General features: G+C 41.6%; 1 protein-coding gene across 1 annotated transcript in view; it reads right to left on the reverse strand.

Annotated features, from left to right (window-relative positions):
- The window catches only part of LOC119086849 (nesprin-1-like), a 191335-nt gene that overhangs the window by 107059 nt on the left and 71789 nt on the right, over positions 1-12487 (reverse strand). Inside the window, 3 exon segments of the mRNA XM_037200369.1 lie at positions 1603-1803; positions 4535-4654; positions 7549-7650. Of these exon segments, the coding sequence (XP_037056264.1) occupies positions 1603-1803; positions 4535-4654; positions 7549-7650 (423 nt within the window).

The raw sequence follows: 12487 nt of genomic DNA on the forward strand, positions 1-12487 counted from the left end.
TGTTTTATTATTTTATTTATTATATTATCTGAGATAATAACTCATGTATTCACTCCTGCTGAACTTGCTCTTTAGCTTAGGTAGGCCTTGAACTTGAAATTCTTTCTGCTCCCACCTCCCAAGTAGCTGGGATTACAAGCCTGTGACATCAGGCCCGGCTTAGCATCATTATTTTGAACCATCATTAGTTGATGAAATAATCGTATGGTTGGCAATGGCCTATCAAGCCCAACCTGTACTAAGAGTTGAGCTTGCTTTCAACACAAGCCTACCTCCCACTCCGGCCTTGGCAGCGTTTCTCATGGCCGAAGGGTCCCTCTGCTCGGCCCCAGTGGCAGCTGCAGCTGACTCTTTTGAGAGCTCTTCCCTAACTGAGTATCGTTTCTCTGTTATTCTATTGCTCCTTGATCCCAGCTTCCCTTCTGGAACAACTCAGAGTGATCTTTTATTGCTATGGTCAGATTTGAGAACAAACAGCTGTGAACTTTAAAGCAATGTTTTCATAGCCAAATGATAAGGCTTTAATAAATCAAAAAACTTTTTGGACAGAAAACCTCTGGGAAAAAAATTAGCAAAAAAAAAAAAAAAAAAAAAGTATAGTCCCCTTTACTTTTATGGACCAAGTCCACCATAATAGCCCACCAGAGAGCTACACAACAGTAGAATGTTAACCATCTAAAACTCAGTGAGATTGCTTTGTTTTCCTTTGGGGAACTCCCATAGCCCGGGAGGCTGAGTTTGTGACCTGGTAAACTTTGCATAGTCATTGCTAAAGATTTGTTATGTTAGGGGTGTGTGTGTGTGTGTGTGTGTGTGTGTGTGTGTGTGTGTGTTTTAAACATGTTTATTCACTAAGGAGTAATGAACCTGAGCTTCATTTGGGAACACACTGATGGAGCAATCTTGGGGTTCCCGAGTCTGATTGTGTGGTAAAAGTTCTCATCATGCCCAGGAAAATCTCTGAGGCCAACAGAATGTGCTTAAGCGCCAGGAGAACTGAATGACGCAAGAAACAGACATCAACTCAATGCCAAAGGTGAGTGGGCAGCCCTGCCTTCCTAGGGTGGAGTGAGGTGTCTAGGCCAATACAATGAAGGGTAGAGAGCGCACCAAGGTCCAGGTGGGCAACAAGCCCTAAAGGAGACACAGGGGACCACATAAACTTAAGCCTAGTTGCATATGCCTTTAATTCCAGCTCTCAGGAGGTGAAGGCAAGAAGATCAGAAGTCCAAAGTCATCCTCAGCTATACAGTGAGTTTGAGGCCAGCTTGTGCTAAAAATGATGAATCTGGGTCCCTCTCAAGAAAGGCTTTGAGCTTCTCCTTGGCTATATTTATATATGAGGACAGTTGGCTTAATATTCATGGAGAACTGATAAAGTTACTTATGTAACTACTTTTTCTTAATTTTACAAAATCATAAAAACATACTCTTAACCATTTCTCTACGCTCCAGAAGCTAGTGGGTTTGGGCAAATATTTATAGCCTACTTAGAAGTGTATATTATACAAGTTTAACTCATAAAACCCAAGCTTATTAGGTTTTCCTCCATCTATATACGGGTTTGAGAATTTCAGCTACGTTTTCCTGCTCTCTTCTCACCTTGTGCTTGTCAAGCAGTTGTTGGATTTCTTCTTTGGAGGACACCGTGATTTTCTGGTCCCCTGCCATCTTCTCTTGTCCAGTGTCCAGCAGGTCTGCCAGATCTTGCAAGGCCCTGTCATATTGACTCTTGAGGGCAAGGTTCTGGTTGAGGTTGCTCCTCCGGGAACTGATGGTCACCAACAGGTCATCATACATGTCCTGAGAAGCAGAGGCATCCATCCACACTAGTCTCAATCACAAAGCTGCAGTATCAAGCCCATCACCTGCCCACCAAGGACATGCCTCTCCACAAGTGCATCCTCTAGAGACTCTCTGCATGGAAGCAAGCTGCCTGTCTTATGAACCTCACTTGGAAACACGCCAAAAAAAAAAAAAAAAAAAAAAAAAGGAAGGATGCTCTGGACATCCCTCCCCACATCTTTAATACATATGCACGGGATTGTGGCTTTCCTGGGGTTTGATCTTTGGTTATTCAAGTTCTTTTGTTAATCTTGTTTGGCAATCTTACATACTCCTTTCTGTTTTCAATTTGATTTTGCTCTTAATGAACGAATCATAAATCACATAAGAACTGAAGAAAAGGAACTAAATTCACAGAGATTTAAGGATGCAGTGACTTAGGTAAAGGATACAACAAGGAATATAACGTGGACAGAACACGACTGTTTGGAGAAAAGTAAAATTAGACTCTTATGCCAAATAGTAAGATACAATTAACATTTATTAATAAGTAAAAATATAGGGCTGAGGATGTAGCTCACCAGTCCAGTACTTGCCTAGCAGGCACAAGGCCTTGGGTTTGATCACCAGAGCATGTTCGTGTATACACACACACACACACACACACACACACACACACACACACATATTACAGCTTAACTTTTCAAGATTCTAAGCAAGGAGGAAGGGCTAGAGAGAGGCCTGGGCAGTTACCCATACAGGCTGCTCTCCCAGAGGAACCATCACCCTCTTAGAGGCTCACAACCAACTTTAACTCCAGTCTGCCGGGATCCAACACCCTCTTCCGGCTTCTGTGGGTACCAGGCACACACAGGGTAAACAGACCTACCTACAGCCCAGACGCCCATGCACATAAAAAATTAAAATAAATTAAAAAAAGATTCCAAGCAATCTAAAATAAAGTATTTCCTAGAAATGACTCATGAGGTAATTTCCTGATTGTCTGCTCAAGCTGTTGCCTTATCCATGATGAGATGCGGGGTTGAGATGCTGAACGAAAATATCCACAAGGTGAAGAGAGATGTCATAGGAAAACTGATTCACCTTGTTATCATAATCTTGGCATTTATTTAATCTTACAGTAAATGAATAGAGTATCTCTCACATTTCTGTCTGCTAAATGGTATCAGATTTTGGACCGACCACCTTTCAAACGAAAAGCCAAAAGTAAAAAAAAAAAAAGGCGGGGGGGACAAAACCTTCAAACTTAAAAAGGCAACAATCTTGCCAAACGTGGTAGAGTCAACAACTGTTTAATCTGGAGAGACATTTTAGGAGATGGTGAGATACCAAACAAAATTTACTGCAGGCATATGGACCTGATTAGTGCATCATCCTGAGGCGGGGCAGCCAAAACCCTTCAATCTGGGAAAGTTCAACTGGAATGCTTATTTATGGCTATGACGTTTGACTCTCGCACCTGACGCCTGAGCACTGTGGGAAAATGATCTAAGAGAAGGGCAGCAGGGTTGGGGGAGGTTTGTCCTGGGACATTTCAAAATGCTAGCCAAGGGCCTGAGATGGTCAAACTGAGCGAGGCTTCTTGTTTATAAGCGCTGTGGTATTTTCTCGGGCGAAGGACTTGAGATTTTGTGCCTGATTCACCATCCCCAAAGTGTTCTGCAGGAATGCCCAAGAGATGAAAACACACACACACAGTGTGTGGCCATGCCCAACTATACAGATTTTACACATCTTAAAAATACAGCTAGTTTTCTATAAGGTGTTAAACTTCACTGGCCTGGGGAGGTATTTAAGTTTCATCCTTCTTTCCCACGTATATGTTCTGCCTAGGTGTCAGAATTATGCTAACTGGTCTCCCAACCCCCCACCACCCCCCACGCCCGTCCCTGAAAGGTAATGGAAAATCTGCTTGGGTTTCACAGTTTTGCTAAGCTTTATTGCTGTTCTGGAATTGAACATCTGTATTAGATTCCAGCATGTGCACCAGATAAACTCCCACTTTGAAAACCACGTTCTAAGAAGTCTTGCCTTGAGTATTTACTCTGTTAAATTGTCCCTAAAATATATTACAATATTGAACTAAAACCCTCCCTCTTTTAATTTTATTGGGTAGGAGCAATAATGATGTTTATATTAGCAATATGCAATTACTGAAATATAGCATGGTGTTTAGACATCATCATAAGAGCACGTATCAGAAAAAAATATGAATGGCAGGAGCATGGGAATATTAATTCATTCTATTGTACTAAAAATGGCCAAAAGTTCAGAAAAATTTTCCCTTACTTGTACATAAAAGTTAAAAACCTAAATGATGTGACTTTTGTTTTAAACATTTCCAAGAGAAGCCAGGTGGTAGTGGTGCATGCCTTTAATCCCAGCACTCAGGGAGGCACAGGTAGGCGGTATCTGTGAGTTTGAGGTCAGCCTGGTCTACAGAGTGAATCCCAGGACAGCCAGAGTTATTCAGAGAAATCCTGTCTCAAAAAACAAACAAAAAACAAACAAATGGTGAAAATTTTCCAAGAGAATAGTGGAAACAATGTTTTCTTGATTTTAAATCAGGATGGGCCACTGAGGCCTGAGGCCGAGTGGGATGGGCCACTGAGGCGAGGGGAGGGCTGAGGGGTGGGATGGGGGGGGGGGATGGGGGGGGGGGGGGGGGGGGGGGGGGGGGGGGGGGGGGATGGGCCACTGAGCCGAGAGGAGCTGTTGGAGGTGATACCTGGAGCTTGGAGAGTTCTTGCAGGGCAGGCTGCTCCACCTGCAACTTGTCAGCGCGACGCTTCAACTCTGAGATTCCCCCGTCCAGCTCTCTCAGTCCCTCTTCCGCCTGTTGTATGGCCTAGGTAAGATTTACAACATTTGTTTCAGACTCTGAGGAATACTTCCGCCCCACAGGAGGTGACTGCTTGACTCTTTGGTCTACCACTACACCCAAGAATGATTCTAAATATATAAGAAGAGACTAACGTCAATAAAACATGAAACACATCACCACATACTACTGGAAAAAAGAGAAGGTCCTTTATTACATTACATGTCAGCCTTCTTGGGCAAAGAGGTAGGGCAGAGTGAGGATGGAGAGCTGGGAGAAGAGTGGTCCCTCTTAAGCAAGGGGATGTGTAGATAACCATGCCTACACAGGAAGCAGCATAAGGAACAATGTGAACAAGGTATGTCCTTGAGATGTCTAGGGGGCAATGGCACTTCCTGAAATGCTACGGAGCATCACTGGACCCTGTGCCACTGTGGTAACAGGGACGTGTGAGGAAAGCTGGGTCAAGCAATGGCTGGTCCTCACCGTAAAGTGGAAAAACCAATTAGCAAGGATTTAAGAGGCTAAGCCTTGCTTGCCCAATGTGAGGTCTGGAGAAGAGGGGACCTTGTCCTAGACTTCAAGGAGCTGAAAGTCTTGTCAGGACGCCAGTAGAAAACAAAACAAAAACGGATCTAATGATAATTAAGCACTAAACTTCATGATGCAACTCATCTCTGAGGAGTTGAGGAGGGAGGTACCGGACCAGCAGCCCTGGTCTAAGTAGGCTTTTGGAAGAATTACAACCCAGTTGCCCTTGACAATGAGAAGAGTCTGGATTCCAGATGGCAGATGAAACACATGTCCACGTTTTCCTTTCTTGAAACATCTCCGCAACAATAGCAAATATTTTGTTTGCTCGTTTTGTTTTGTTTTGTTTTGTTTTGTTCTGGAGGAGTGCTTTCCTCCATAAGTCTGCTGGGACCAGGAAATTGGGAAGATCATAAGCCTAACCAATTTTCAAAGTTAGGATTTGGACAAGTACATGAAATTTCACTGAGCTTGAGAAAGCTGAGTCCTAACCTAGCCAAGGAACTGTACCCAAAACAACTAGAGCATTGGGAGTCTCAGGAACTCAGAGGGCAGAGACAGAGAGCTGATGAAAAGCCACTGAGAGAATAAGATCCCCAGTTCCTGGTTCGTGCCATATCGCCCTCTCCTCCAGGTGAGAGGCTCGCAGCTTGTTACCTGGAGAAGGAAGGTGGGCTTTCTAAGACTAAGGAGTAAGGGATGAGGTGACTGGCTTAAATGTTGGATTGAAGAGAGCTGGACACAGTGGCTCACACATATCATCCTGGCACTTGGGAGGCAGCCCACCTACACAGTGACACCCTGAGGAGGAAGAAAGGAAAGAAGCGGGGAAAAGGAGGATGGGAGGGATGAAGAGGCAGGAAGGGAAGGGGATGGAGAGAGAAAGAAGGAAGAGAAGAAGAAAAGAAGAGAGAGAGTGAAGGAGAAGGAAGAAAGGGAAAGAAGCAGCGAGAGATGAAACGGGAGGGGAGAAGAAAGAAAACAGGGTGTGGGAATGACAAAACACTGTCCATGAGGCCTGGAGTCCACTTCACCTCAGGAAGGGCTGTGCTCACTCCTCTGCTGTCTAGAGAGAGGAGGGCTCATAAGCCCAACTGAGAAAGCTTAAAATCCTGAACAGAAAGGTCGTCCAACAAATGGCACAAGGAGCCAGAGTCGCCTCGAAATTGTTGAGTTTCATCCCTCCTTCAGGTTCCTAGTCAACTGTTTAATGCCCCAACCCAGGTGGAAACAGACAACAGAAGACGACCCTGAAACCAAGAATCTCCAACGTGACAGAGATGATGCCAGCAAACTAATGAAGGGACCCAGGGAAGACAGATTATATAAGAAAAAATTAAATGCCAACCATCAAACCATGAACACATCCAGGTATATTACAGAAAGGAATGCATTTGTTTACAGAAAGAACAAGGTATTAACAAAAGAGACAGAAAGAAAAAGATCTCCCAAAAAAATAATTAGAGCACTGGACAAGATATGCAATATCTCATTGAAGAGGGTTTCACAAAAGGAGGCAGATGAAAGGAAGAGATGAAAAGAATTAGATAAACTATTTAAAAGTTTTCAAAATAGAAAGACAGAAACCCAACCAAAAGAGTCTCCTCAGTTCCCAGCCCAGGGGCTAAAAATAGGCCCTCCCCGAGGCATGCAATTGTGATATTTCAAAACCCTGGGGACCTCTGGGAAATAGAAAGATTTCTGGATTTCTCAAGTCAGCATTGGAAACAAGCATCTACAAACTGACAGAAATTTATGTCCGACCCAGAGTTCTATAAAGAGCCAAACAGTAAAGTGGGAGCAAAGAATAAGAACATTTTCAGGGACTGAGGAGGTGGCTCAGTGGGTAAAGGGATCAACTGAAAATTATAACCTAAGTTCAGATCCCTAGGAACTGTGTAAATCCAGATACAATAACAAGTATCTAATCAAAGTTCTCCCACAGTGAGGTGAGAGGTGGAGACTAAGCCCGGGAAGCTCACCAGGCCAGCTAGCCTGGTGCATTCAGCAGTGAATAAGAAAAGAGGCCCGCATCAAATAAAGTGGAAGGTGAGGACCCACACCTGAGATTGTCCTCTTTCTTTCCTATGTCATGGATGTGATGCATGATCTTATTTGGGAGTAGCAAATTCCTTCGGGTCAGCAGCTATCACTGACGTCACTTCTAAACCCACTTTGCGTAGTTGCATGTAGAAGTGACCAAGTCAGTATCATTGGGCACATTATTCAAACCCAGTGTCGACACACAAAACATGCAATAAATAAAAATGCCATAGCTTGCCATTAATCATTCAAAGAACATTTGATATCCCACAGTAAAGCAGTGATCTATAGCTCTGCTATTCTGGGACAGACCTGTACATGCCTATATCTGGGACAGCTGCACATACCTGCATCTGTTCCACAATGGGTTGTTCGAACACATTTGCCAGTTTCTGCAGGATGATGTATTTGTTGTCAGCTAAGGATGTAGACAGCACCTTCAGGTCATTCTGAGGAAGAAAGCAATGGAAACGCAACATGTGAAACAAGGGAAAAGAAATGGTTACAATGTCACACAGATTCATAGAGATGATACATAGACATCTCTCGGTCTCTGAATGTTGTGTAGCAGTTTCCTCCAAGATGAAAACCTTCCAACTTGGGGAAAAAAAAAACTGGTTAAGGTACAAAAAAATGTTAAAAGGGTGGTGAAACAACATGTTCTAGGAGGAAGGGAAAGATTCTATCCCATAAGGAAACACATTAAGACAGAAATAAACAACTCGAAGGTTTCAGGAAGTCCCTGAAACTGAACAGATACACTAGGTCCCTTCTTCATCCCAAACATAGTTAAGTAAATAACTTAACTATGCTGGCTTGGGCTCTGGTAATACAGCTGTCTTTGAGTCAATTCTGTTGCTCTAAGTAGCCCATCAGCCATATTCCTATAAGTACTCCAATAAACTCACTGGTTCACAAAATTAGACTTTGGTGGTATCCTTATGTTGGTCTGTCATTCACTCCCCCCTGAGGTAAGTAGGCATTTATTCGCATCTCCCCAGAATCCAGTGTCACAAACACTGTGGGAATTTCTTCCAGGACCCTCTGCAGATATCGAACTCTAGGGATGCTCAAGTCCTTTATGTAAAGTCACATAGTGTATATATATATATATATATATATATATATATATATATATATATATATATATATATCCTGTGCATCTCCTTCCAGATACTTTAATTTAAAAAAATTTTCCATTTGGGGCTTCTAAAACCTATTTTTTTTTAATTATAAAGCTTTTTTTTTTTTTTTTTTTTTTTTTTTTTTTTTTTTTTTTTTTTTTTTTTTTTTTTTTTGTAGCTTCTAAATCCTTTTTTTTTAATTATAAAGCTTTTAAGATTTATTTTTTTTATTTATGTGTATATGTACGAGCATGTGAGTGAAGGTGCCCAGAAAGGCCAGAAGAGGGCACCTTGCAACTGGAGCAACAAACAGCAGTGAGCAGCTTCAGCAAGAGTTCCCAACTTGAGGATTAGATTCCCAGAAATATAAGCTAAAAAGGCCTTTTCCTTTTCTTTGTTTTTATTTTGGTTGCTGTTGCTTCTCTTGTTTTGTGGCACCGTGGCTGGAGCCTGAAGCCTCTCACATGCTAGGGACATGGTCTCCCACTGAGCATCACTTCAGCTCTCTTCTTGTTTCAATTTTCTTTGGAGACGAAATCTTGCTAAGTTGCCCAGACTGCCCTCAACTTGCAATTCTTCCACCGCAGACTCACAAGATCTGAGACCAAAGGCATGTGCCACCAGGCCTGGGTCTCTCTCTCATGGGTATCAAACACAGGGTAAAGCTTAGCTTACAGCATCCTCTTCAGGGGGGAACTGGTCATGGACCAAGACAGAACATTCCCCAATCAAGAACATGAAAATGTACTTTCCTTCGAGTGAGTCTCATTGAGAAAAACTACTCTTAATGGCAGGCTGTGTGCCCACAAGTAGATGGCCACAAGGGCATCTCTGGAGGTTCTTTGTCTCATAGTGTTGTCAGAGATTTTCCTTTTTTTAAAAAAAAATGTATCTTAGTATATATATATATATAATTTTCACCCTACAGGGCCTTCATTTTATATATATATAAACTTACAGTTTAATGTTCTCATGGATTTCTAAGTATGTAAACAAGTGGGTCTCTTTCTTGTGTCCTTTCTTGGGTTTTTTTCCCCTTTATTTGTCTGTTTTATTCAATTCTGATGTGTTGGCTTTTGTTTTATGTTTTATGTTATGTTATATTCCCACAGAAACTTGTCTGTTTCCTAATGAGAGACAGATAGGAGGAAGATCTGGATGGAAGGGGAGGTGGGGAAGACCTGGGAGCAGTAGAGGAGAGGGAATGGTAATCAGAATATATTATGTAAGAAAAATCTATTTTCAATAAAGGGTAAGAACATCTTGATTTATTCCTGAATAAAATTTGTTTAAATTGAAAAAAAAAGGTGTATGCAGGGGCTGGAGAGATGGCTCAGAAGTTAAGGGCACTGGCTGCTCTTGCAGAAGACCCAAATTTGGTTCCTTGTAGCTATGTGGCCTCTTAACAGCTGTCTCTAACACCAGTTCCAGGGAATCCATTGCCCTCTTTTGGCCTCTTAAGGTATTAGACACACATGTGTTATAGGTATACACATACACACACACAAAACATTCATACATATAAAATGAAAAAAGTATAATCTTAAAAATGAATGTATGCAGGCATCACAACACAAGGCTAAAAAGTCAAGTTATGTAGAGATCGAGTGAGAAAATTGAGTGCTGGGGGTGTGCTGAGTGGCGCAGCATTTATTTGGCATGAAAAGGTCCCAGGGCTTGATCACTAGAAAGGAAAAGGAAAAGGAAAAGGAAAAGGAAAAGGAAAAGGAAAAGGGAAAAAAAGGAAAAGGAAGGAAGGGGGCGCTGAGATGAGAATATAGTGTTGAATGGACTAGAGAAAGGTAACAGTTGTCACAAACCAAAACTCAAGCTCAGCAGCCAGCTAAATAGGAAATCATTCTGAGAGGACTGGAAAAATGATGAGTTTTTCATGGGTTCCAATTATGTTCTGTTACTCAACAGCATTCAAGGGGAGGTCACAGGCTCTTAGAATGACAAGGACTTGTTTGAAAGCAAAATGAAAGCTGTGCCTCGCTCATTTGAATAGAGTCAAAAGCAAGGAGTCTTGACCACCCGTGACAGGGGTATTCTATTCCCTTCTAACTACCCATAGTTATTTCTATATACTTAAGGCTTTATCAGTTAAATTCATCAACTCACCTAGATGAGTAGAAATAACCTAACATGGGTCAGAAATAAAGTGTGTACATTGACTTTACACCTAACTCCTAGTCTTTTCAACAGGGTATCTTCCCTGTGTTCTACTTAACATACCAGAAAACATAGTTCTTAATTCTGGAAGCCATGGTAACTATTGGGAGAGATTAGCTAAGAAAACAATAATGTGGTTCATGTAGAAATTACCAAGTAGAAATTTCTAGGTGGTGTTAATGGTTTTATGCTTGTTATTTTCTTAAGGATAAAAAAACTAGAAGTAATAAAATCCAAAAGAGTCAACAAAGTATCATTATTATACTTGTGATGTAGCAGGAATTCAAGAATCAGTATATAATAGATATAACAGACATTACAATTTCTTTCCATCAAGGAGTAAATGAAGGATGTGAGTCATTTGAAAAACAAATTCATAGGCATTTTGAAGCCTTAAAATCAGTAATGCTGACTCACTGCTATTATTAAAGAATTCCTTAGTTTCTCACTTTTAAAAGTCACTATTTGGTTACCTACCCAAGAAATGTATTTAGGGTTAGTCTATGGGTAAATACCAGAATAGTGACGGCTAATTTGGTTGTGAGTCCACACACATCATCTTCAAAACGTACAGATCATCCAGGCAGTCTTGGGGGAAGGGATTCTAGAGCAATGTTTAACAGTATGGCAAAAGGCAATTCTTATAGATGGCATGGAAAACAAAGGCATGCCGTGCCAACAGCTGTTGAGTACGAACAGCCCAGCAGATGCTCTGTACAAGTAAAAGAAAATCGTTTGAGCCTGTGACTTGATCCTTCATTGTGTTATCATTGGGGTTCTTTTCTCTCAGCTAAATCAGAACAGGAACATCTGAATTGCAGGTTTTGTTCGTGACCTGGCCACCAACAAGTAGAAACTTCTTGGCAGAAGAAAAACAGAGAAGATGATTTCAAGAGAATTTCGTGATTACATGTTATTTCCATGGACCTCTGAAACAAAATAAATTCCTAAGGAGTCATGCTTAGTTCATATTTTACTGTCATCAGTTATAATTACCAAATGCAAAACTGTAACAAACATTAACTTGGTGGAAGCAACAAGAGAAGGAAATACAGCATTAAGGGGTTCACAGTTGTGCGGCTAAGCAAGCCTTTTGGATGGCTTACAGGCTAAGATGCCGTAATAATCTGGCCTTTCTTTTTTCTTTAAGGAAAATAAATTTTAGAGTAATGAAAATTAATTTTTCGTAACATAATGGTCCTTCTGACTTTACTGACACAGTCAGTATACATTCGTGCAAAAACATAACACCCAGATAGTCAATCCTGCTTTTCTGATTCTTAGTGTATTTCTTCTCTCTCCTTGTTCTGTATCATGTAACCAGCCAGGCACGGATGTGAAAATACAGCCAAAGCCATTCCTCTGTGCCATAGAGTCGCACACTTACATGCCTAGTGTGACTCTTCGTGTGCATATCTCAATGACACCCATATCTCACCCCAAAGCAGTTCCAGCAACAGTCTGCTCCATTAGTCAGTGCCTCTGCCATCTACCCACCTTCTTTTTCTGTCAAGACCTCCAGTGTGCAATCCAAAGTCCTTCAGTTCCATAGCACTCATCCTTTCTCTCATTCCTCACACCCAAGCCACCAACAAATGCCTTTCTACTCACTCTGCTTTCAGAATGTACCTTGAGTTGATCTGCTAGTCTCCGGCTCTCCTGCCCACCATTCCAACACCATGCAATGCTAAAGGGCTCTTACCCTTAAATCCCATGCCACCTCTTAAGTCCTGAGTAACCCTGGAGAAGTTACATAACCTCTTTACTGACTTTAGATCCTTTATCTTTTCTACCACTTCTCAGTAGCAAAATTGATGATTATGAAATTTGTTGAATGCTTGTTATTTATTAGTATCGACTGATCTCAACTATTTGAACGTTTCGAAGTCTTACAAAATGGTGAGGCAGTGGCTGTGGTATGACTTCCTAGTTGAGGACCCTGGGGCTCAAGATATTTAAGCAACTAAGCTTATACAACAGCAAGTGACAA

This window comes from Peromyscus leucopus, chromosome 8a (genome assembly GCF_004664715.2).
Source record: "Peromyscus leucopus breed LL Stock chromosome 8a, UCI_PerLeu_2.1, whole genome shotgun sequence".
NCBI classification, from domain to species: Eukaryota; Metazoa; Chordata; class Mammalia; order Rodentia; family Cricetidae; genus Peromyscus; species Peromyscus leucopus.